The sequence below is a fragment of the Azolla caroliniana genome, unplaced genomic scaffold (genome assembly GCF_043228905.1).
Source record: "Azolla caroliniana isolate FFs.n. ecotype wild unplaced genomic scaffold, voAzoCaro1.0.p SCAF_15, whole genome shotgun sequence".
In the NCBI taxonomy this organism is placed as follows: domain Eukaryota; kingdom Viridiplantae; phylum Streptophyta; class Polypodiopsida; order Salviniales; family Salviniaceae; genus Azolla; species Azolla caroliniana.
In genome coordinates, this window is record NW_028230450.1 from 18,031,814 (window position 1) to 18,058,669 (window position 26,856).

A 26,856-nucleotide genomic window follows, 5' to 3' on the forward strand; every position below is an offset into this window, starting at 1 on the left:
CTTATCTATGCATATGATGGCTTGTAGAATTTCATTATTACAAGACATGTGCTCAAACTCACAACTGTGGATATCTATTTTTCAATGTTTCATTGAGAACAAGGGTTTAACACATGGGAGGACAACGATTAAGGCTTCATGGTGACAATTACTAAATGAATGTATTTCACTTAGGATTTCGGGCTCTTCATGTGTTCAACACTTGGTTACTTCATGACAAGAAGCACTATTGTTATGTGTATGGAAACCATCATCTAGCAGAGAGCATTGTAATTCTTTGCAAAAAGAGTTACTTATGTCTTCTCGGTTATTATGTTGGCCATGAAAGGAGAGACTATGCTCTCAAATTAATTGTTTGGGGATCAAAGAGGTGGGAGATATAGTCGAGGCTCCATCTCAATGAATTTTGGAATTTGTCGAAGCCCGACAATTATTGGGCATCCTGCCTAATTATGGATTTATTTGGCAACAACTACAAAATATTGCATTGATGCAAGGTCCCTTAATTCTACAAATAGGAGAACAATTGTGGATTGATTGGTGTTTACAGGGTCAAACGTTGTTGTTACAAGTGACCGCTAATCTTTTGTATCATTGCTATGTTGAGTCTCTTGGGTGGCTATCATCTAAGGCTGAAGAAGAATGGAAAATACACAAATCTGATCATGGGTGGTGGCAGATCTTACAATGTCGTTGGCATTCTAAATTGCCACTTGTAGCAAAGGTCTTTATTTGGAGAGTTTTGATTGGAGGATTGCCTTTGGGATTAGCTCTAAAGCGTCATTGACGACCAATGGGTAATTGTTTTTTTTGCACAGTTCAAATGGAAGGTAGTACTCATCGATTTATACAATATCTGATTGATTGTCACATTTGGAGTTACATTTCTCAAATTTGGCAAGTTTTATCTAGATAGTGGGTGGTTGCACAATTTACATAGGTTGAGCCAAAATCAGAGATGGAGATCGTTTTTCTATTTCTAAGATATTAGGGATTGTGTCATAATTGGAACACGTGCAACGCTTTTGTATTCAATGGTAGACACGGAGTGAAAGCATATCTACGAAAGTTGAAGGGAGTACTAATGTGACAAATTTATTTATTGGAGCAAGTGGAAATTCTTTCCTCAGTGGAGTGTTCGTCTTGCCTATTGGCAATTCAACATGTTCCACTACCCATATAGTGTAGTTCGTGGGTGACCATACTCCGTTGTAAGTAGTGTTTTTTACACACATTTATTAATATAATTGTGCATTTTCACCCAAAAAAGAGAGAGAGATGTAGTACATAGTACAAGACAACGACCTCCTGTTGCATGCAGCCTACACGCCTTCAGCCTTCAGGTAAGATTCACATATGGTCGGTATTATAGAACAAGAATGTTCATAATCAATTAGCATTCATAAATACTATTTCCTACCAAAATTTTCCAAGCAGTATATTGTTATTAAGAGTCCCAACTTTCCAAAGTGTGAAAGTTTTAGCAAGCGAGGTGGTCAAATTTTGTTAAGATTACCAACTTCTAAGTTTGAAAACTTGTAAAAGTTGAATTAGAGGATAAAGGGGTCATGTTTTTAAGGAAGGGATGCTTTAATCTTAATCTTCTTTTTCCAACAATTGGGTTAATATAATACATTTTTTATGCTAAAAATATGCGTATGTATATATCTTTTGTAACTGATACCTTTCCTAATAACATGAAAAATGTTCATTCTAAACTTGTGACATAAATGATGCGCTACAAATTCCTGTCTCTCTCCTGTCTCTCTCTCTCTCTCTCTACCTCCCTTAGCTACCAATGCATAAGTCACGTAACAAATTGTTGTTTTGTCCCAAACCAATTCACAAACCGGTTTAGGGATTAGTTTGGTTTGGTTTGGTTCAAGTTTGAGAACCCCTAAACGGTTTAGGCTTAACCGGTTTGGCTTGGATAAGGCAAAACTGGCTAAGCCTAAACTGAACTGTTGCCAATCCCTGAGAGAGAGAGAGAGAGAGAGAGAGAGAGAGAGAGAGACTTGCCCAATGGAGACCAAGTGGTCAACCCCTACATTCTACAGTGGCATCTATTGAAATAAGATATATTTATAGAGTAATAGAGAGGTGAGAAAGTTGGGTTTCGAACACAAGATGTAGTGCTAATTCAATAAGAGATATCTATGGAATAATAGAGAGGTGAGAAAGTTGGGTTTCCGACACAAGATGTAGTGCTAATAGTGTAAATGACTTACCACTAAGGTAAGCTGATCACGATAAAAAAAAACAAAGAGAGTCTCGCCTCCTTAACCCCTCCCCATTTCTAGGTACCATGTGGCTTTGCTTAGAGAGAGAGAAAACAAAAGCTCCCCGCATAATACGTAATATACTCGAATGCATTGGCAAACATTCTTTTTTTTCATACGAATGAACACGCATGCGTGTTTTTAACACTTTTTACCTTATAATAAATAATGAATTCAAAAGTACCATATGCGAATGATGGAAGCATTCACGAATGAGAAATGCACGTATGGTTCAGTATGGTAAACACCCTCGAAGTATGTATGGTAAATACCATAGTTTTCTATTCATTACTTATTATACGGTAAATTATTATAAGGTAAGAAATTTAAAGTAAAATTCATGTTCGTCTAGCATTACATTCGTTTTCCTACGTTGGAAACGAATGCGAATGCTATTAAAACATTCGTCAGTTTTTTTTTTTTGTTTTTCCCCCATTTAAAATTTTTTTAGGCTTATTTACCTCATAATAAATAGTTAATCGAAAAGTATGGTATTGATCATTCTTTTAAAGTGTTTTTCATACGCGAATGTGTGAAACATTCGCGAATGATAAATACACGTATGGTTACTATGGTAAAAAGTGTAAAGAAAAAGAAAAACATAAAGAATGTTTTGATAAAGTACGCATTCGTTTACATTCGTATGAGAAGAGGTGGTTTGGCAAATGCATTCGAGTATATTACGTACGTATGGTTCATACTGTACATATATGTACATAGCCTTCCCATAGCTTTCCCGCCAAAACGTATTTTCCCGCCAAAAAGAGGAAATCGCGCCTGCTCCTGGTCTCCCCCTGCTTTCTCCACACACACACAGACAGTACTACACACAGATACAGACAGAGAAACGCAGACGCAGCGAGCTCTCCATCGCCATGCCGAAGCACGATTTCAGAGCTGACAAAGGTCGTCGATCATTTTTTCTATCGTTTTTCTCTTATTCTTCCTTTCCTTCTTCCTGTCGATCCCTCATCCTCGTCCTCGCCGACTCATCCTTTCTTTTTCTTTTTTTTTTCCCGTTTCCTTGCAGATCTGTTGAAGGATTTCCTCAGAAACTTCGTCGCAGACAATGGCCAAGCCAAATACATGGATATTTTGGTTCGCTCCTTCGCAATTCTCTGCCAGTTTTTTAAAAAAAATAAAATATTTTTCTTGCTGCTTTCTTCCTAGCGAAGGCTTACCGTTTTGTTTCTATCTTCACAGCAACAAGTGGCCAACAGGAAGCTGCGTTCGGTAGACCTGGAGCTGGATGATCTGAAAAGCGTAAGACTTTTTCCTGTTCTCTCTTCACATACAATATCATTTCACCTTTAGTAGTCGTAAGGGGTTTCTCAATGCATGTTTTGTCCATACACTTGTGTCTAGATAATTCAGGAGGTTATGAATGATAGAGGATTCTATGCGCATGCAGGCATAATTATGTAATTAGAAGTTAATGAAAGGATAAAATAAACCTATTAAGGAGAGTTTGCTGTGTGCATAACTGGGTAATTCAAGAGCTAATGGATGCTGGAGTAGGCCCATCAGGGAAAGTATGTTATTTGCATGCACACTGAACTGTGAGATTCAAGATTAAGTGAATCTAGAATAGGTTCATTAGGGGGGTTGCATTATCTCTCTTGACTAGGCAATTCTATAGTTACTGAATGCTAGAATAGGTAATTAGAGGGTAGATGTCATGTGCATAATGGATCACTAGGGAACTAGGAGTTCCTTAGGAGGGAGAGTGTTACATGTATACCATAAACAATTATCTAATTAAGAGTTAGTGAAGGTTAAAGTAAGCCAATCAAGGGGAGATCGTTACCTGGATAATGACGATTATTGCAAGAGTAGATAACTAAGAGTTAATGCAGGCCAGGGTAGGTCTTATTAGTGGAGCATGCAATTGGCACACATGCGTAACAGGTCTTTTAGAAGTCAACGAAGGAAGGGGAGGATTCATTAGTGGAGTATCTTACATGCATAAATGCTTAACAAGGTGATTAGAAGATAGTGAATACATTTTATATATATAGTAAATGGAGTTAGGGTGATTTCCTGATGAAGCATGTCTAGTTCTGGGTCAGTTCACGACACCAATAACATAAATGAGTTTTGGGACATACTGTGTGATTCAGGAAATCACAGTGTTTGCAATCATAAATTCCCCATCTAGGCTTGACATAAGTAGTCTATATATTAAGATCAAAATGTGCGTTACCAATACAATGTATTTGAAAGAAGTTCTCCTCTAGGAAATCATCAGGTACTTCAATTGGAAAATTCTGCATCTAGATTCAGAATATGTTGTATTCTAAATGGTCAAAATTCACAATGCTCCAGTTAATGAAGACATTCTTATCAGTCTGGAAAGACGGGGTTTTTCTATACATACCATGTGTTTCAGCCTGTTTCCATCTGGAAGGTCAAAGATAATTTGATAAATCATGTGGAGTGAGCTGTGGTAGTAAACCAACTCCGTCTGATTGTGAATCTCTTTCATTTTAATGATAATCATCATGACAACATGTAATCCATGATGGATTCTAAAAGAACTTAGGCTTGATCATAGTATGTGATGCGTCTATGCCTCTAGGCCTCTAGATAGCTGTCGAGTCTTAAGCTCAAGGTGATCAAATCAAACTCTTAAGAGCCTTGTACATGAATTTTGTGTGAATTAACCATGCTCATTGCAATAAAAAACTCTAGCATTTTGCTCATGTTTGTCTAAATAACAAATTTTTTGTACAGTTCAATGAAATAGATGAAGGTTTAACTGATCGAGTTCGAAGCAATGCTCGACGTTACCTTGGCCTTCTCGCCGAAGCTGTGGATGAAATTCTTCCGGAACCGACGGAGGCATTCGCTGGGGATGATGACTATGACATACTCATGAGACAACGTCTTGATGACACTGCAGACAATGCTGATACAGCTGACCCACTACAGAAAATGCCTCCTGAAATCAAACGTTTCTTGTATGTTTCTATGTTTGTTTTACATTTTTTTCTGTTTTGATCATTTCTTGAATGTTCCTTGCATATTCTCAATCATTTGTTTCCTGTTTTGTAATGTGGTGAGCTCATTACTTCCTATGACAATGTTTTGCTTTCAGTGAGGTTCATATCAAGGCATTTGTGAAGGAAAAGCCACAGGCATTGCGTGACGTGCGAGCTTGTCACATTGGGCAAATAGTGAAGGTTCGTGGAATCATTACACGTTGCACTGATGTGAAACCTTTGATGCAAGTAGCTGTGTATACCTGTGAAGAATGTGGGTTCGAGATATACCAGGTAATATTTTTGCCATCTTTAGTATCTTTTGTTGCGATTGAATTAGCGTTTATGTTTAGGATAAAGTTGCCATCATTCACTAAAACACAAATCTAGATCTTTTTTGGTTGGCAATATTTTATAAAGGGAATAAATTCTGACTAAAATATATAATACATACCATTCCCTTAAAATTGTGGTCTTTCTGCTTGCAAGACTTCTGATGTGGGAATTTCTTCACAAAAATAAAAATATAAATGAAGTATTACTATCTCATGATTTCCAACACATTTTTTGAATCATGTGAAGACTTTTCTTTTGCAACACTGGCCAATCTGATTTTGATTGATGGGAATTGCAGGAAGTTACTGCTCGAACGTTCATGCCTTTGCTGGAATGTCCTTCCACACGTTGTCGAACGAATAACACAAAAGGACAACTAATCTTGCAGCTTCGAGCTTCTAAATTCCTCAAGTTCCAAGAGGTAACATTTCTCATTGATGCTTGTGCTTTTAAAGATGTGAGTTGACTGTACTAATTATATTTGATGAACCAAACAGGCAAAGATTCAGGAACTATCTGAACATGTGCCAAAAGGACACATTCCTCGATCCATGACTATTCACATCCAAGGAGATCTTACCCGCAAGGTTTATATGTTGATCAATCATCATTTTCACCGATCTTACCTATCTTCATTAATTCTCTTCTGAAGCAAAATTTTGATGGAATTGAAGGTTGGGCCTGGTGATATGGTGGAGATCTCAGGGATTTTCTTGCCAACTCCGTTTACAGGGTTCAGGGCAATGCGAGCTGGTCTTGTCGCAGACACATATCTTGAAGCTATGTCAGTGACACAGTTCAAACAGAGATATGAAGAGTATGTTCATCTTCATGCCTGAATGATATGATGCAAATTTGGATAAATCTCTGAGATTTCCTTCAGATTTTCTTACTTTCACACATACCAGACTTTTCTTTATTACTCCAAACATGCTTCGTCAACCTCTAAAAGAGAAAAAAGAGATGAATGGTTCATACAATTTCCCAGTTAGCACATATAATTGATAAAAAGGGGATGAATTGACAGTGTAACTTTTAAAACAGCACATATTAACTGCTATTTCAGGGTTTTACCAAGGACTAAGGGAACTTGGGAAATAATGAATGCTTAGGGTCATTTGGGGCAATCCAGAAAAACTTAAAGAATATTTCAGAGTTATTTCCCTTCAATTTTTATCTTGTGATTTCAGCCTTCTAATTGTTTTGTCCGTTTTTTAGATATGTGATTCTTGGTGATGAGCAAGAGAAAATCGACAGACTTTTAGAGGATGGAGATACATACAACCGACTTGCTAGATCTTTGGCACCGGAGATTTTTGGTCACGAAGATGTGAAAAAAGCATTGCTACTCCTTTTAGTAGGTGCTCCAACTCGGAAGTTGTCAGATGGAATGAAGGTAAATAAATGTATAGATCTTGTGGGAGCAAAATACTTTAGGATACCGCCTAGTACATTTTCCAAAGGCAACATGCTTTTGAATACTCCCAAAGCTTATACATTAATGTATTTTGAGGATTTTCAGATTAGAGGAGATTTGCACATTTGCTTGATGGGAGACCCTGGTGTGGCTAAAAGTCAGCTCCTAAAATATATGGTGAATGTTGCACCTCGAGGTGTATACACCACTGGCCGGGGTAGTAGTGGGGTTGGTCTTACTGCAGCTGTCCACAAGGATACTGTAACTGGTGAAATGGTCCTTGAAGGAGGAGCTTTGGTATGATATTCTTACAAAGTCATTCTCCCTTAATTGCCATAATATAAAACTCAACGTTACTGAACAAGTTCATTTTAAATCAAATTTGGCATAAGCTAAACTCCCAATAGATCTAAATAGATTCTCCTGTATGATGATTGCATAAATCTTACATTATTGTTGATACAATGCTTGATGCATTCATTTTACATCAAATCTACACCTAATCATATTTAAAGCCTCTCAGAACATACTTTGATACAAAAACTGTAAATCACTTTTTCATAGGTATTAGCCGACATGGGACTCTGTGCAATTGATGAATTTGACAAGATGGAAGAGTCAGATCGAACTGCTATTCATGAGGTGATGGAGCAGCAGACTGTCAGTATTGCTAAAGCTGGTATCACAACATCTCTTAATGCTCGAACAGCAGTATTAGCTGCCGCAAATCCTGCATGGTATACTTATTTCGGAACTCTCTCTTTTGTACCCATTTGAATCCGTGTTTAAAAGTAGTCTGTCATTGTGGTTAAAGAAGCATGATCACTTTAGCAATCGAAAGCCTTTAACTCAGGAAAAAATAAATTCCTATGTCTGTTAGTATTTTAATGGATCATGTTACAGTTCTTGTCAATATTTATGAGATTTCCATCTACTAATTTTTGCGCTTTCTATATGTAGTTTGAAAACTTTGACACAATTTGTTTTCTCTGTACTACCTTTTGCGTTTTTATAGCTAGTTTCAAAATGTTGAGAGTTATCATTATGTTTGGCATATAAGAGAAATTTCTGTTGTGAATATATATAGGGGGAGGTATGACATGCGAAGAACTCCTGCAGAGAATATAAACCTTCCATCAGCTTTACTTTCTCGTTTTGATTTGATGTGGTTAATCTTGGATCGAGCTGACATGGACGGTGACCTTGAAATGGCTAGACATGTCTTGCATGTGCATCAACATTCTGAGCCACCAGCACTTGGATTTGCACCATTGGAACCATCTATCCTAAGGTAAAGTCTATAGTAGGATAAGGAGAGTACAAACCTATATTGTCAAAATGTCATTTTCATAAATCATTTTCTTATTGGACTCATTGGTTTTATTTGATGAAAATCTACCACCAGAGCCTACATTGCTGCTGCGAGAAAAGTGATCCCATGGGTTCCACGGGATCTTACAGAGTATATTTCGACAGCATATTCGGCTTTAAGACAAGAAGAGGCACAAAGTGCTGCACCTCACTCTTATACCACAGCACGAACTCTTTTGAGCATTCTCCGAATATCAGAGGTATGTACATGTATGCAAGGTATATATAAAGTATACTTCTGGTAGAAAAGACTATCTCAAAACCATGCAGCGTAGTTTAGAAATACATTTCAAACTGTGTAGTGACTAATCCTAAATATATTTTAGATATTCTTTTGAGCATTCTCCTTGTCTATGAGGTATATATACATACTATCATACACTCATGTCCTTAGTTATGTTCACAGGCTCTTTTAAAGATTTCTGCAATTTTCCTGACCTGGTGACTTGTTCATTATGTCAAAACAGGCACTCGCGAGGTTAAGGTTCTCAATAGCAGTGGCGCAGAGTGATGTGGATGAGGCTTTGAGACTCATGCAAATGTCAAAATTCTCCTTGTATACAGATGAGCGGAAGAAGAGTGGTCTTGATGCGATCTCTGACATATACTCTATCATTAGGGATGAAGCTGCAAGGCAGAATACTCTTGATGTTAGCTATGGACATGCACTCAACTGGATCTCAAGGAAGGTGAGAATGGTTGTTTATACTCACTTATATTCAGTTGCATTCTGAGGTCTCAAGCTACTCATGTGCTTTTTCTTTTAGCAATTTTGTTTTATGAAAGTTACTCATGTGTCTTCTGAGGTCTCAAGCTAACTGGCAATAACTTGAATCCCTTTATCTTGTAGGCTTACACTGAGGCCCAACTGAAGGAGTGTCTAGAAGAATATGCTGCTCTCAATGTGTGGCAAATCGATCAATCCACATTTGACATACACTTCATCGATACTTGAGGGTTGGATTTGATGATGATAAAATCGATGGCGATGATGGGCTTTTATGAAAAATGATTTCCAGGATAAATCTCACTCACTCTCACTCTCTTCACAGTTGGTTTTTATGAGGAATCTCTCTTTCTCTCTTTGCAAAAGAATGTTCATGCTGTATTTGTTTCAAGCAAATTCCTTCAAACAGTTATTCCTTCAAACTGGACTGGAGATGGACGTTTCCTTGGTTTGCATGTGAGAAAGATATTTAAATGCCCCCCTCTGTTTCTTCTTCATTGTTGAGTAGACAGGGATCAGGTTGCTCTACAAAAAATTGACTGATAGCTTGAGGGATGCGATGCTATCTTTGTAATTCTATGAAAGAAGTAAAAATGTTATATGAGAATCCGTTTGAAAAATGATAAGAGATTCCGAAGCTTGCAATGTCCTCTAGGGTACGAGGTCTCCGCATAATAACCGATTGTACCCATAACATATTTTTGGTGGCCAAGTTAATGGTTCTTTTTTTGGAAAGATGTGGAATGCAGTGAAACCAATTTAGGATGCTTTTCACTTTTGCAAGTGATATTTGTACCAACCAGTAACAAAACTACATTAGAAATCCGCTTGTTTATGATACATACGAAATCAATCAAATTTTCTTTACAGGTTTTTTCGTCGACAGGTTTAATGGTAGTACTACATTAGAAATCTGCTTGATTATGATACATAAGAAATCAATCAAAATTTCTTTACAGGTTTTTTTCGTCGACAGGTTTAATGGTAGTGTGTAAATTTAGAGCTTTCTAAAATGGTGGCGACACATTAAGAAAACAATACAAAACATTTCCATAGGTTTGGGGAAACTCTAGAATTTTATAATAGGATTTTAAAATTTCTGACGCTTTAGACTCTAAAGGAGAAAACTATGAGACCCATCAATTGATTTTTTTTTGTGTGATGAGGTTTTCCTACATAGTTTTACCCTTATTGTACCAATACCCTTGCATTATTATCATTACGTTAAGGTAGTGGTATCAATTTGGGTTCGGGAAAGTGATTTATAAAGCCAAGCAACTCTGTTATATTCATACAAGAGCTAACCATAATGTTGCTGAAGACTTTAACATACACATAACCATACGTTTATGACATCTTTAAAGATTTTATGAGTACTAAAATTATAGGCAGGTTGGTTGCCTGATATTAAGTGTCTTTTCTTTCATATTATGCTTTAGCATGTAATATCAACTTCTTAGATTGTAGCATGAGGATATGGAAGATGCAAACATGTTTTTGGACACATCAGATTTCGTATTTGGTCTTTGTAGACATGCACCTATTACACATCCATGTGGCCAAGCTGTTCTATTAGAATATAATCTTGTCCCTAACTATTGTATAGATTTGACATTGTAATTTCATTTGTTTTGATCAAGACTATTGTTTTTACTTCATGTCATGAAGCTATGAAGTAAAAACAAGGTTTATCTTGTTCATAATTCAAACAAATAAATAGTTATGACAAATTCACAAACACTTGGTAATAAAACATGCAAATATGATAATGTATATAATTCTAATTGAAGGTATTTGTAAAGACATTGTGCATCTATCTAAAACTTTGCATCCATGCTATTTTCACAAGGATGATAGTGATAAGATTTTACTCATGTTCAAAGAAAGACTATGAGCATGTGGTTATACATGGACTTCTAATTCCTTCATAATGAGGCGCGAAGGAGGAGGATCAACAAAATCAGAGTTGTAGAGGACATGGACAAGGACAAGGGTGGTGATGAACATGGGGACAGAACCAAATATCCAGAAAAGAAGTGGGAAAGATGCATAGAAGCTTCGAGCACCCATTGTATAGAATATGGTGGAGCGCTCTAGGAGACTAGCTATATACTCAGGTGTGAGAGCTCCACTTCCACCATCTGGAAGTATGGGGACATTTATCATGTAGTTGACATAGTTAATGTATCGAATGGATTGAGTGTGACAAAGGAATGATGCCATCAAGCTTGCTATTAGTGTTACTGCCTTGACTGTGCCACATACACTACCACTAATTCCATGTACTTGATTTCTAACAGGTGATAGTTGTTTGATGGTGTTTGCAAATGTCAAGTAAGTGGCTAGAGCTGCTGTTAGTAGCACTGCGGTAGTTGCCATTAGTGTCGCCTCCATGATTGAGTTCCGTAGTGTTTGTACTGCTAATACATTCTTCTTATGGTTCTCCTATGTTTGTCAAAGAAAAATGTACATCATTATATATCTTAAAATTAAAATTGATGGTTAGGGGAATAAACTTTGCCCTTAAACAAGATAGAATATTTTGTTATGCTACTTGTTAGGCCTACCAAAAGAAAACACGTCGACTTGACCTGTCAATGTGGATGGTAGCAAGGATGGATAAACATTAAATGCTTCAAGAGTAAACATGCATTAAGAGTGTTAGTTAAATGCTAATGTTATGATGATGTGCAATTGTTTGACATTAAGCATCATGTTGTCCGAAAAGCAGGCACATGTCCCAATATGAACCCTAGTGTCCATTACATGATGGGTTATGCATGACAACAGATACCCTAGTTATGTTGAAATATACCCTAGGTTCAATGTTTATGGAGTTGTTGCATTTAAGCTCAAATCCTTGTTCTTGAATATTTCACTAACCCAAAATCAACAAAATTTGGAATCTTCACATCTACTTGTTTTGAACTCTTTTATTTTATTTCTAGAACCAACTAAAATGTATTGAAATTTTCGTGACATATAGAAACATTGAGACAAATTGCAATGCCATGAATTCACACATGAAGAGGATATATTTTATTGGTGTATATGTGATACTATGTATGATACGTTTTAGAAAAAGAAGATGCATCTAACTTATTCATTAGGCATTTTGCAAGTAACTTGACGCGGAATGAGATGGGGATAATTTTGGGACACATGCTTCTATATTGCGTCTTCCATAGGATGAGATGTGTTAGGTGGGCTTCTTTAAGATACCCATGTTTCATATATGTATGTGGCTAGATTAGAACTTATGTAACTTGGAAATTTAGATTGAGAGGGAGGGAGGGAGAGTATACTAACAATGAGCATCTCGTAGACCCAGAGTCGCCTAGCTTTGTGGTTGATGCCCATGACAGTTTGCATTGGGCAACTTCTCACTTTATAACATAGGAACACATGATAAGCAATCAATATAGCAATGGATGCAGGGGCCAACACCAAGTCCAATATGTCCAAATTCTCTTGGTGTGCCATACTCTCTAACTACTGAACTATCAACAACTCTCTTGTCTTTAGTTGATGAAGGCACTACCCTATCACAACAACACACAATCTGCACTCCTTTGTATCTCAATTTGGTACTTACTTCTAAATAGATAACTTCACACAATCCAAACACCTCACTCTTCTTTCTCTACCACACTTACGTAAACTATCCTAGTCATAGAGTCACTACAATAACCCATACACAAGAATCACAATATCACTTATAATGGATTCATTATTCTTACATTAGTCAAGTGCTTCTTCCACTTACACTAACCCCACTAACCTATTCTTCACATCCATCACATCACATAATCTCTTAATTTATATAGAAAATAAACTCTTAGACATCCATAGTGGGAGCATAGTGAGATCACATAAAGTTCCTCTTAAAGTGTTTTTTATAACATACATATTATCCACATTGATTTCCTAGTATAGTGTAACTTTAACACTATGCTTTAATATTCTTTACACGACATCTAATTCTAAATTGCTTTCATAACATATACCGATACAAACGGAAACCACACACAAAACCTTTTGTCTTGGCACAAAAGACTAGGTTTCCATAAGGTGTTATATGAGATGAATGCGTTAAGACAATGTTAAATTTGCAATGTACTTCATGAAATATGCTATTAAAGACAAAACAATTATGTGCATTAAACTTTACTTGTTAAGTGTTTAGAATTACATATCCTCATCACTTCGATGTGAAACCAATATAAGTGTATATTGAACAAAATGCAATAGCACTTTAATTATGTTGGAAATAATGATTAAATACATATCATAGTCCACTCCCACAAAATGCATAAAGTTAATAAATGCTACATTGATCTATAATATATCCAAATGAGGCTTCAAAGAATACACAAAGAATATGTTTCGTAATAATATCTAAAACAGATAATATGACTTTAATAGTCAAAAGATAAAATTTATGTGTGAACGTGGATCTAAGTCACTCATTCAAACTCTTAAAGAAGTTATTTCTAATTGATAGATTCCTCAGAGGGGTAATACTAATATCCACAAAATAAAGGAATTATGGGATGTGTGTCGAATTCATGTTGGTTACATATAATTTCGACATGGGCATTTGATTGCCCAAGATGATTATAATTTATTTAGAGTTATTGTATCAATAATCTTTGTCTTCTAAGTGGATAAAGGGTCCCACGACACCTAAGATCAGAAAATAAATATGCGTTGGAATTGACTTTTTTGGAGCTAATAGAATCGTTTTCCACCCTTGGATTGCGACAAATAGATCCACGATGACATCTTTATGAGCATCTTGTGACCGTGTATGCATATATCTATATTTTGTAGGAAACCAAGATTGGGAGGCCATTTTTATCTACCAACTGTACTTGTGGACGATATCGAACCAAAAAATATGAAATCTTCATTTAATAACAATGATAAATAGCTCAGAATCTTAAGGTTGTAACTTGTATATAAGAGGCTAGAGCACAAGTTTTCAAGATAGTGATGGGTGGGGGATGACTAAAGTCAATTTCTATGATTTATAGAGGCAATGCTTTTACTACACATTGTGATTTAGCATGTAATATATTGTTACAACATAGTACTAACTGTAAGAATCCAAGAAAGGAACTTTCTAGATTCCCGCATTAAGTGCGTGTTCTAATATTTTTCCATTCTCACCATTTTAAAAAAACTTTGAATATTCTTACATTTATTCCTTTGCTTGTACTTTAATCCTAGATTCTATGCAATGAGTAAATATGCCTTAGAATCTGATATTCCCTATACTATGTACATACATGGGTTTGTCGGGGGACAAACTTGTTTATCTTTTCTAAACTAAACATTTGGAATAAAAATTACGTGCACGCCAACTATGTTAGAAAATACTGTGATAGCATATAATATTATGTCTATCATATAGAACTCCTTTAAGTTACACTTCTAACAATCAAGAATATCTTGCAATAGAGAGATGGTGGTGGGAGAGTGTCATATATAAGCACATATGCAACAATCACAACTATCCACTCGAGGGCACCACCATCTAGGCACAAGTAGTGAACACACATGTAAAAGGAGCTTGGTTTCAATTTTGATAGGACCCTTTTGATGGAGAGGGGAACTTCTTATTCTTCACGTTGATGTAACCAACAACACCATTACATGGCTATGAAAATCACGGAATTGAGCATAGATTTGTGTTTGAAGAAACCTTTATGACATAGGGGAATGATCCTAATGCAACCAAGGCCCATGAACACTCTTAATATTGTTATTGGCAAAACCTCACCAATCAAAGAGTCCAACACATCACTAATATAGAATTTAATGAACCTCAAGGATTTGCGGAAGACGTAATGATGTCCCTAGACCTGATTTAAGGTAAGTTGAACATACATATCATCACAATTTTTGCAACCCAAACATCAATAAAGAATAATATGCACTAGGTGCTAGTTTCAACACTTTAAATCTTCGTCGAATGCGGAAGAAATTATATAGGGCTTGCAAAGATAAATGTAAGAGACAAACATATGGAGGGTTTCCTATCAAGGTGTTATGGGCATAACCACAATTTATTCCATGGTAGTCGTACCGTAGTATTCTACACACAAGGATAAAAGTTTGAGGGTTAATCGAGAGTGTAAAGAAGAGAGGATTACTTGTAATCATAGGGATTGAGACAACCCACAAGGGCCAAGTGTGAACTTGCCTAGGGGCCTTAGGTGTGGTTATAAATATTAGGCCTAGTTATCTTCATTGGACACATTATTTGACTACTTTGAGACTGTGATATTGTGGTCAACAAACTTGTGGCAAACACTCTTCATGGAATTCAAGTGTCTTGATCTTCATGGCAAACACTCTTCATCCATTGTATGCTCCACTAACCAATACACACAAGCACTTAGTCACCCTCTTTAGACTTTCAACCATTGTACGTTAAATAGTAAATTAATTACATGCATGATCAATTTAGACTTTGCATGTCTCCACAAGAATGAGCTCATTCCATCTCACATAAACTTATTGACCAAGAGCATCCCTAATGGTGGGCATATAGGTTCAAGAATAGTATCCAATGCAATCAAATGATTATTCCAATGCATCGAGAGATTCATATACAAGCATAATAATTTGCTCATAAGAAACTAGTTGAAAAATAAAACAGCATTTGGTAGATAACAAACCAAGGACAAAAAATGCAATACATCTTACAAAGCCCAAACCCCTTATGGCAAGTTGTACAGGGTAAGAGCTCAGTAATGGAATATACAGGGTTGAATGTAAAATTGTGCTCTACCAATGGGCGTACACTGGTGGGAAGCAAATAGGTTATCAATACACAGCCATGGTTTCAGCTCCTTTACTTTCACCTTTTTTACTCCTAAACAACATCAGTCTCCAAACAGTTGATTCAACAATATCAATAACAACACTTCCAGGCTTTAACCAATTACATTATCCATAAAACAAATCGACTTCTAAGATAGCATTGTCATACAGCTTCCAAAATCATGGTCTTCCTCTCTACACACTTTGTAGGTTGTGCAATAAATAAAGATTTATTTATGTTTGTCCTGAGAGCTGTAGGGCTGAGAATGCAAAAATAATATAATAACATAATTAATACAAGCCAAAGCTTATTTATTCATGGAAAGAAACAGAACCAACAAATAATCTTATGATTGGAGATAGCTTGCATATTTTGCACGTAATAGAAGCTTTTGAACACAAAGCAAAGCTTCCCTCCTCACTTCAGGATTGTCATGTTCCATAAGACTCATAATACGACTTTTGGCTTTCAAATCCAGCACAATCATTCGCCCCGATGGATGGTTTTGTATAAATTGTGACAAATCGTAACAGCAAATAGACAATGTCTTTGCATCGTTGGATGTATTCAAGAGAGTTACAAGCAGTCGGAGCACCTGAAAAAAAAAAAAAAAATAAAACAATTAAACAATCGTTTGAAGTATTGCTAAACAATACTTTATTGTATAGGAAGAAAAGTTATTCACAAGCCCAATTTCCTGAGCTTGTCAAGAAATCTCAATTTTTCTATGTTATGGGAAGCATAAGCATGTGATCAGTTTACAAATCTGGTAGAATTAAAGCACAATGTACCAATGTTTTTCACAACACACTTTAACTGACAGATGGCCCATCACGAAACCATCGAAGGACATGGATGATGTGAAACAGTTTGTGGCATGGTCAACACCCTCCTCTGTAATGCCTCTGTGCAGTTATTAGCATTCACAGTAGGATGGGTAAGTACATATTCCCTTGCTTAGAGCTCCATAATCAACCACCAGAAACACAGGTATCTGAGTCAAGGATGGCTACATACCACCCAGTTTTAGGAAGTTAATGAATAAGAGGTGCAAAACAACAAATGAACTCGAAATATAGATTCTAACCACATTCCCTCAAAACATTCCTTTCTGGTGTGGTTCCTCCTACATGGGATTAGTCCTTTGAATGCTTAGAGGAGGAAAAAAGACTAAGCCATCTGTCCATAGAATGCCCCACAACAAACTGTTCTATACTCTCTGAAGACTGTCCCAACAACTAGAGTTCCTGTTGTAAATAAATGTTCCGAAAGGAGAAACTATGAGGCTCAGCACCGCCATGTGGAATGGTATGAGAAGCCAATATATATGTGCTCTGTGCATGTGTAGTTATAAAATGATTTTTAACCATCAAACGGCGATGGCTAAGGCATGTTTTTACACAACCTTTGAGTGCAGATACATATGCTAGTTTCACAAGTTCATGCAAGTTGTGGAGAAAAAAGTCGGCAGTCTCTAAAAGAAACAAAACCAGTAGAGGTAAGATTCAAGCTAGACCCCAAATGAATGAGCTACCCATCAAGCAGAGGAGCAAACATATGCAGAGAGAGATTCTGGCTTGAGGTAGGAATCAAAGCAAAGATCTGGATAGCAAAAGAAGTTGCCACCATTTTGAGTAACTTGATATGTGCATGCCAGCATGGAACCTCCGAAGTTTTGGGCCAGGAGATGATAGAAGACAAAAGGGGATGATTGTGGAAACAAAAGAGAGCATTTCCAATGATAGTGTAGACAGCTTAATTACAATAATAGAGGCTTCCAATAATAGAGGTTTGCAATAATAAATGTGGATTAACACCTTGAAAATCTTTTTTACAGTTTAATACTCCGTCTTGATTAAACCCCTCCCTTTTATGCATGAATGTTTTACGTGCATGAAAGTGCCATTAGTGCACATGCTTATTTCCCACTCCCTTTCACTAACCATTGGCCCAAATTATACTTGTTACACACACACACTTACAAACCATACATTTGGTTTGGTTTAGGCACAGAGCAAACAGTAACCCCTTCAGAGGATGAAGGCTTTCGCACATGGTTAATCTTTCCTATAGGTCACACTTCGACCTTGACATCATTCCATATTTTTCCTCATTTCAATATATTTCAGAATTTATAGTGACAAAAAGAAATAAAAAAGCAACCACTCAATGCATCAGATTTACCAATTATATACGGCGTATACACATGCTAAATGGCTATTACAAAAACCAAATAGCAAAGCAGATCATATATCACAAATATGTAAAGCCTGGAAATTTTATTGATCTAAAAGAAAAAATATCAGTATGTTATAAAAAATTTCAATGTCTTAATTCAGTGCTCTAACCTGAAAATCATGATCTTCAAATTTGCTAATATTCTCACGCCAAAATGCTGGGTCTTTGTGGACTGGTGTCCATTCCAGAGCTCCAGAGGAAACTTCTTGCTTGTACTTGTCAAAAGAACTTAAAGTTTTGATACTGACTTTAAGAGACTCTTCAACAGAACTAAGTGCATCAATGAGATCCTGACACATAAAAAATGCAGGTTAAGCAACCAGCAATTATATCAATTTGTTAGGTTTTGTTAGGTTTTAAATAATATAGTAAGTACCTCATCCGTCCATGCCTGCAGCTTCAAATTTTGAACAACTTTTGGTAATCCAAGGTCAACCATTGTGCTTGCTAAATGAGATTTCCCCAAAAGGTTTCTCAAAGTCAAAATGGCTACTCGCACAACCTATTCATTTTTTTTCTAAATATTAGAGGTCAAAACATCATCACATGCCATGATATGTGCATTAAGATACCTTTCTTTATTAATTCACCTTTTCTTTTGTTGATGTCTTGGCAACTTCAACAAGCCGAGGCAGAATCCCAGCTGAAGTTATAGCATCGACATAAGAGTCATTGAAAGACAGAAGCCATACACAAAGTATTGCTTCATATAACAGCTGCATTAAACATTCTGCCTAAAATTATGTTTCCAGACAAAAAAAATTCTTCTGGGACTCGGGGATATAACTAACACTATAAATTTAGAATTCATAAATCTTCATTGTGCTCTAGATGAACAAGTACAAGGGAGAATCATTGTTGATATGCACAATCAGAATCTTGCTATTGCCATTTTTCTCATTCATAAGTTTCAGAGAGTTCGTTTATAAATTGAGAGAAACAATCTAAATGACATTACATGGAAGGGACAATGTGATGCACAGCCTGTGTTGTTTCACAAAGAGGCATTAGCAGAAATAAACATTCTACTATTTTTATAGATAGTAAAACTAAGAGAAAAACAAAATTTATAGTATACCATCCAATGCATTCATCTATTCCATAAAAAGAATTATTACTTCAAGAAAACCCCTAAATTCCATTCTTATAACAAAAAGTTTAGGCTTTGCAAAATAATTTAGAACCCAGGGCTCTTCAAATAAGGAAGCTTATTCTCAATCGGGATATCTTCCTTGACCACTTTTTATTCTAAAGAGTTGAATTCCAATCCTTGTATGTTGTGCACATGAATTTCTGGCACTGTCTTCCGTTGAATAAAAATACAAAAAAAGTACCTGGATATATTGTTGATTTGAAGCCGGGGAAATCAGAGGTGCCAAACACTGCAATCCATCACCAAGGACAAACAATTTTCGAACATATGGATCCCTGAGCAGAGTTCCAAGAGAGGATACAGCGGCTGGGATAGCTCTCGTAGGATGTGATGGTCGTCTCAACTGCAAATAAATTTTAATAGCTCACTTTCAGCTCTCTCTCCTTTAGGCTCTGCCATGCCTTTATTTATCCTTGTCACTGTGCCTTTTCTTTATTTTTCTCGTTATTGGACATATATCATATCTTGCGGGAGCCTGGGATGTAGCTTCTTTGGTCTCATAGGTTCTTTTGGCCTTTCTAAGATGTTAATAATAAATATTATTTTATTTCTCTCATTTAATATAATTATGGAGCTTTCAGAATTCTAGAGCTTTGATTTCTTTTTCATTATGGATAACACGAATTCATCCATTTTTTAATTCATTATTTTGTCTCATACAACAATCTTAATCACTATTCACAAAATTTGCCTCTTCATTAACACAACCTTGGCTACAAATAAAGGAGATATCACCAAGGAAAGAAAGATTGTTGAGAATGGAGATGCGAACTTCCATGGCTGAAAATTTAGCCAAAACAACCCAAAAGTTTGGAGTTCCATGGCTGCAACAAAACCATGTGATAACAGCCAAGGGAGATTGAAGAACATCAATTCTTTTATGTGAATCCTTCCAAAATTTACCATAAGCCTGTATGAAGATGTGAATGGACTCGGGGTCTTCAACCTTAACTTGTACCACAATTACTTTTTCGATCTATTCACGCCATCTTGTCCAATATACCCACACTAGCTATACAATCATAGCCGACATTTCCTAAGACAGACAGATCATATATTTACAAATGTAACGTATCATGCTAGAAGAATCTTCTATGCAGGATAATGTGCACCTCAGATTCCAGATGTAATGTCATTGAGACAACTGTAATATAGTTATGTACACTTGGCATCAACAGTAAGAACATGGTCATTTCACCCCCATTACTCCTAAGAAGATGTTTGTGAATGTCGGACTCTATCCTATGTTGCAAACAAATTATATAAGATCAATTAATATACATAATACATAATGTGTCATTGTATAAACTAAGTTTTGTACTGCCATGTTATGAACATAGCCTTATGAAACAATTTAAATGCTAATATTTAATTTTTTTCAAGTGTAACATAAGTTGGAAAACAGTCATCCTAGGACTTGCGAAAACCCCATATGTGGCATCTGGGAGCCTAAGAAGTCAACTATCAAAGGGGACTAATTGCCCCCTTTGATACAGCACCTAAAGATACTATTGACACTTAGTCTGTAAGGCAAAATTCTCAAATTTTGGATGCATGGATTGGCTGACTTCCAATGTATAGCATAAGGCCATATTCAGTGGTATGGGACACCATTGGGGTTGTGTTCATCTCGTCCTGTGATTGGGGTTGATGGGTGTGGTTAACCACCCTTAATCCATTTTTTTCTTTAATATTTTCATCGATCATTTATTGCTAGTACGCAGTCGTAATATAGAGTGAGGCATTTCAATTTCTTCATCAAATAAGCCAAAGAAACCCATTCATCCCAAACTATTGACTTTTGTTTTCACTGGTAAATGGAGTAGAATATCTGTAAATATTAGTGATACTTCAAAGGGTTAGTATCGATATGATCGCCATACCTGATTGCAAACCCAATCAACCAGAACTCTAAGCACATCATCAATTTTCGATGAGGCAGATCGATTCAGATCTTTTGCTTCAGCGGTTTTAGGTCGTGCACTGCAATATACAAAAATTGTTTAATAGGAATTTGCCAAAATGAACAAAAGTGTAAAAGTGTCATCTCAAGCTGAACTTCAAACCTTGTTATAAGTGTTAGTATTTTGTAACTCGTCTCCTGTATAAACCAGTTCTCTTTGTTCAGCAATCTGCAGTAATTAACCTACGGCTTAGTTACTGAGACATTGACTCATTCCAATCACTAAACATACATAGAGTGTCCAAGTTCAAAAATGCTGTAAATCAGAGAGAAACGTTTGCTTTCAAATGTGAATACGAGATTATTATAGAGCTCGTATCGATACACTGTTGTATTATCAACACATGTGTGAATTGTTTTTTATTATTGCCTCTACATGATGAGACTCATTCAATAGAAAAATAATTTGCATTTATCTTATTACATTTTTTTCTGTCTACACAATAACGCAAATCATATTTAAATCCGGATAAGCATGATGTTTGCATGATGCCCATTGCCATTACGGATCACAGTTCATGCCAATCACTGTTTCAAGCACCTAGAAAAGGTTGAACTTCCCAAAGAACCTAAAAATATTTTTTTCTAGTGCCGGACCCAGTCACTTCCTGCACCTTCAGTTACCACAGAAGTCTTAATGCCAATCCGTTTCCTATGCATTTCATGTTAATATTGAATAAACGATGCAAATAATGCTTACATAAATCATGGGTAAGCTGCAACTCAATACCTTAGAAAAGGGTGATAGATATCATCATTTGCAAACAAATCATCATGAAATAATCTTGCCCTCTTTGGATTTGCTGCAAAATCATAGAACCCAATTTAGACATTTTCAAAGATGAAATAGTCCTAAAGGAATTAAGGGAATTTACAAATTTTCTTTCAGTAAAGGAAAGAATTTACAGTTAGTACTATTCAGAGTGTGAGAAAAGCTGTTAATAGCAGCAGCGGAAGACTTAAAACAAAATAGGCACAGCCAAGCTGTGAGAAGGCTGTTAGACAGCAGTAGAAAAAAGGGTTGCAAAGAGCAAAGACACAGCCAAGGAATAGAGCTTGTTTTTAAGTAGCAACCAAAGTAAAAAAAGTCTTTACAAAAGAGGCTGGTATAGCCTATTTATACAAAATTGGGGAAAGTGGGTGAAATGGTTGTTTGGTAGTAAAGTGGCTCTTGTACTACCAAACAGGTACAAAAAACTAGGAATAAAAGGGAATATCTTGGAAAAAGTAGAAGAGAAAAAAGGCATTTAAAGCATTACAAATTCTAGAGAGAGACGGCATTAAAGGAGTTGTAGATTCTAGAGAGGGAAGAATCTGGGAAGGGAGAGAATATAGTACAAAGATAATAAAGATGAAAGAGAGTGCAGGGCTGGAGCTGCCACCCTCCAACACAGAGATGACTAAAAAAAGGTTCCTAATTCAGCAAATCATCCATTTTTCATTAAAGATTATTAAAAATACATCTCTAACTGGTAGAAATCTTCATTCAGATAGCCAAAAATTATAAATATGGGGGAGGATAACCATCCTTGATCTGTTTTTTTTTGTTAATTAAGAATCCAGTAGAGGTAAAAAAAAACAAAACATGAATCACCTAATAATGGCATTACAAGCAACATTATCATTGCTTCTTTGCCATAATACTTGAACCAGACTCTAGATAGCCAATAGATATGTGAGAAAAACGTGTATCCTTGTACTATACCTTAGTTGTTAAGAATCAAAAAGAGATGCAATACTTCATTCTTTGAGACTAAAATTGCTGGGTGAGTATAAAGCTGTTCTCCATGCATTTTTTGTCCTAGTACTATGATCCCATTTGTATTATCATGTATACCTCTAACATCACCTTTCATACACTTGCAAAAGTATACCACTTTCTTGGATTACATGATTGCAGGCTCTCCAGGCTGTGGACCCATGAATCTAAGGTCAGAGGTAAATGAAAACCTCCTCCTATGGCTGGACATGTATCACTGAGAGCAATAATAAGGAAAGACAGGCTTAAATATCCATGGTCATCATGTGTTCTCTTGTTATATCTGTGCAGTGTAGACATAGAAAGAAAATATGAGAGTCAAAATCTAAGCTTTGATGTTTTTGGAACATCAATCAATACTACTGATTCTATATTACAGGTAGCCTGCAATGTCGCAGAACCCTAAAACTTCTGCATAGAATATTATAAATATAAAAACACCATCAATACAACTGATTCTATATTACAGGTAGCCCTGCAATCTAGCAGAACACTACAACTTCTGCATAGAATATTCTTAATATTAAATACATAATATTATGCACAACAGATTGCAGCGATGCAAGTAATAAAGAAAACGAAGGGTAATGCAAAAAAACCTGAGAGCAACTCGTCGATTAGCGCAAGAACATATTCCAATGTCTCCTCTTTTGTTATGTCACGCAGTATGCTTACAAATAAACGGACATATACTGCACCATTCTGCAGTATGTAAAACTTTATAAGATGATTTTCTTGAATTAACAGATATTTTATTGTAATAGTTATTCGATTCTTCCTATACTCCACTGGTCAATGGTCACAGGTTGCACGAACCACAGATTATGCCAACAGAAATTTAATTTACAGGCACAATACGTGAATGGCTTTGATTTACATGAGAATTAAATCGAAAATATCTAAAGGGCTTTAAACAATTGACTAATCTATTTCCCTTTTAGCATCAGATCTTTATCCACATTGATCCCATTGGAGCAGCAATTCAAATCAAAATCATATTCTTTTTCACTAAAATATATCATTGTCTTTTTACCGCGTTTGCTACTTCATATAAGCAGATTGGATGTATCTATGTGTATTTTATGTAAGTTGTGCTTCTCTGAAATTTGAATATTACCCTCATGCCATCATATTTACTTGAAGTGAGCATTTGGTGTGCCGCTTTTTTTATGGTGATCAAGTGTTAGAGCATGAGCGTAAATGGTAGCCAGACTTATAAACAAGGTACATTAAGACTCTATTATGGGGAACTTTAAAGAAAAGCATGAAGGCCTATTCAGGGGAGCAATAGCAAACTTCTAATGTATGGTACATACATATGCTGAACACATATATGAGCTCTTGTAGCTTCATCAGGCTATAGACAAGCAAGCGTCCACAGAAATGGATTTCGATAAAAAAATTTGAGGCAAAATACAAAATTCCCGTAAACTATGTACAGAATCCAGATATCGATCTCCCAGCCAAGTGCATCCATGAATATTGCAGAGCCAATGAGGTTTCATATTTCAGGACACATGGTTGTCTATGCAACCTCTATGCAGCATGTTGCAGATAATTGCACCTTGGGATTGTTTACAAGCTCGTGCCCTATTTTGGAGAGATTCCCTCCCCATAGTTGTTTCAATACGCATATTCTACACAATAAATATGTTTTAGAGTATTCACATGTATTCAGAATATATCCTACATTTTAGAACTGCCATTTTTACAATTAAAAATCTTGGGCCCATTTTTGTAATATTTTTTTGTAGGTTTATTTTGCGGAAGGAAAATGAATAAATAAATTAGGAGTTTTTTGGCAAAATAACTCTGTCAATCCTTATTTTCCATCAATATATTGCACCTTGCATTGTGATATGTCTTCACCATCAGAATCGTTGCATCGTCACACTAAGATCTGATCAAAGTATTTCAATCATTTTACTCATGTGCCCCTCAATTGAATGTGCATATTGTTGCTAACATCTCATAAAATGGTGTAAACACATGTCAAGATCCAACTTGATGCTATTGATATTAGAAGTATTCAATGCATTTAGCATTTTCTACGTATTTAACATACACATTGCATGCACGTCCTATGTTATGCATGTTACAATCATGCCTCGTGCATCATATCCACTCGCTCCAACTAGATACAGTATCTTAAATTTACTTTTTTGGTCTAAACTTTAATGCGATGGGCAGACTTGAATGAATTAGCAAGGGCTAGAATTGATTACACCATGTGGTTGCAGACACATTGCATCTGTTTTTGGGCATTCCAAACATGACCTGAATCCAGAGTTGGATGACCCATGGGACACATCAGAGTCTCAACTCACCCCAATGAGCTTTCTCCACCCTAAATTGGGTCAAGTTGAAGTACATGACACCAACATGTAACCAAGGGTCATGTTTACAAGAAGAATTAGGTTCATGTCATTCATGTTTACGCATACCACATATGAGTACAACCAACATTGTTCATGTTAGGAACTAGACTAATAGGAACTCTGTACCAAACGATGGCTATTCAACACTTTGGTCATCCACGTCCTCGTGTACCAGGCAGCCATTCAATTGCAAACCCAAGCCTCCCCATCAGCCCGTCTGACATAGACAATAAGGAACAGTAGATTGCTGAATAGTGAGCCATATCCATCAAATCCAAACAATGCCCCCAACAAACATAGACATAAGACCAAAACATCAAATTTGATGATTGCAACAGGCGGCAGAGGTTCATGGCACTTGCATGTGATGGTGGTTAACAATAGTGGCTTCAAAATTACAGCATTTCCTACCATTTGGATACCTCAACACTGCTCTCAGATGATCCCAGGAACAGGGTCTTGCTACAAGACTTGTGCACGCAAGATTTTACATTCTAATTGGTATACACAACCCAACGTGTAAGTTATATATAAGGAAAGGCTGAGTTATTGTTTAATCCATGAAAATTTGGATAAGTTCTCAAAAAGGAAAGAATCTGACAGAAATATGGAAACTTTCTATGACATTACACCATTGTTGAAGACGAATGTAATTACATAGATGTTACTTTACCTCATCAAGAAGGATAGCCTTAGTTTCCTGCTCTCGTCGGTCATATCGCCTTAGGAGTTGAAACCCTGTGCCACTGATCAGTTTCGTGGCCATGTAAGTCTCCCATGGTATCACGCGTTGCAAGACCTGTTATTCATCGGAACGATAAGACAAACAAAAAAAAGGAGGGGAAGGAAGAGGAATGAATGCATCGGAAAGGAAGGAAGGAAGGAAGGAAGGATGGATGGATGGATGGAGAGGCCTTGAAAAAACAGAAGCCCATTGCAGAGAATATGAAGGAGCAGAGAGAAAGCTAAGCACTTACCTCTTCTCTCGTCAGCTCCATGGTGCTTGCTCGCTCTGAGATCTGTTCCGAATCAGACTGACTTTCTTCTTCTACTACTACTACTTCTTCTTCGCAACCCAAATCGCCCCAAAACAGGCAAAAGAGAAGGTGGGCGTTGAGGAATGGAAGAAGCAGCCCATTTCCACGCCCACCAAGCAGGGGCAGGTGGGGGAAAGGAAAAGGAAGGATTCTGGGATGGTCCCTATCACGCCCATATCGCCCACCTTATCTGATCTCCATCCACATTTGCCATTCATTCCCCTCCTGCTCTTCCTCACCTTGTCACGCCCATATCGCCCACATGATCTGATCTCCATCCACACTTGCCATTCATTCCCCTCTTGTTCTTCCTCGCCTTGTCACGCCCATATCGCCCACATGATCTGATCTCCATCCACACTTGCCATTCATTCCCCTCCTGCTC

The 26,856-nt window shown here is 36.6% G+C and overlaps 3 protein-coding genes across 3 annotated transcripts; 1 reads left to right on the forward strand and 2 right to left on the reverse strand.

The window, feature by feature from the left end:
- The first annotated feature begins 3,063 nt into the window (after window positions 1-3,063).
- On the forward strand, window positions 3,064-9,846 carry PRL (Minichromosome maintenance (MCM2/3/5) family protein). The gene is made up of 15 exons (XM_087331244.1): window positions 3,064-3,185; window positions 3,310-3,377; window positions 3,483-3,542; window positions 5,013-5,239; window positions 5,377-5,554; window positions 5,895-6,017; window positions 6,094-6,183; window positions 6,271-6,413; window positions 6,815-6,992; window positions 7,119-7,310; window positions 7,578-7,750; window positions 8,101-8,304; window positions 8,419-8,584; window positions 8,852-9,073; window positions 9,235-9,846. Exons 1-15 carry the CDS (start codon window positions 3,155-3,157, stop codon window positions 9,337-9,339), a joined length of 2,160 nt encoding a protein of 719 aa, XP_087187370.1. The 5' UTR covers window positions 3,064-3,154; the 3' UTR covers window positions 9,340-9,846.
- A 1,079-nt stretch (window positions 9,847-10,925) lies between these two features.
- LOC147854886 (uncharacterized) lies at window positions 10,926-12,878 on the reverse strand. Its single transcript, XM_087330846.1, has 2 exons — window positions 12,421-12,878; window positions 10,926-11,556 (listed from the first exon to the last, which is right to left on the reverse strand). The coding sequence occupies exons 1-2, from the start codon at window positions 12,592-12,594 to the stop codon at window positions 11,014-11,016; spliced, it is 717 nt and encodes a 238-aa protein (XP_087186972.1). The 5' UTR covers window positions 12,595-12,878; the 3' UTR covers window positions 10,926-11,013.
- A 3,161-nt stretch (window positions 12,879-16,039) lies between these two features.
- Window positions 16,040-26,561, reverse strand: LOC147854887 (vacuolar ATP synthase subunit H family protein). The gene is made up of 11 exons (XM_087331249.1): window positions 26,412-26,561; window positions 26,108-26,233; window positions 23,656-23,758; window positions 22,028-22,100; window positions 21,401-21,466; window positions 21,218-21,317; window positions 19,516-19,677; window positions 18,772-18,897; window positions 18,558-18,683; window positions 18,292-18,471; window positions 16,040-16,538 (listed from the first exon to the last, which is right to left on the reverse strand). The coding sequence occupies exons 1-11, from the start codon at window positions 26,430-26,432 to the stop codon at window positions 16,290-16,292; spliced, it is 1,332 nt and encodes a 443-aa protein (XP_087187375.1). The 5' UTR covers window positions 26,433-26,561; the 3' UTR covers window positions 16,040-16,289.
- Between the last annotated feature and the right edge of the window lie 295 nt (window positions 26,562-26,856).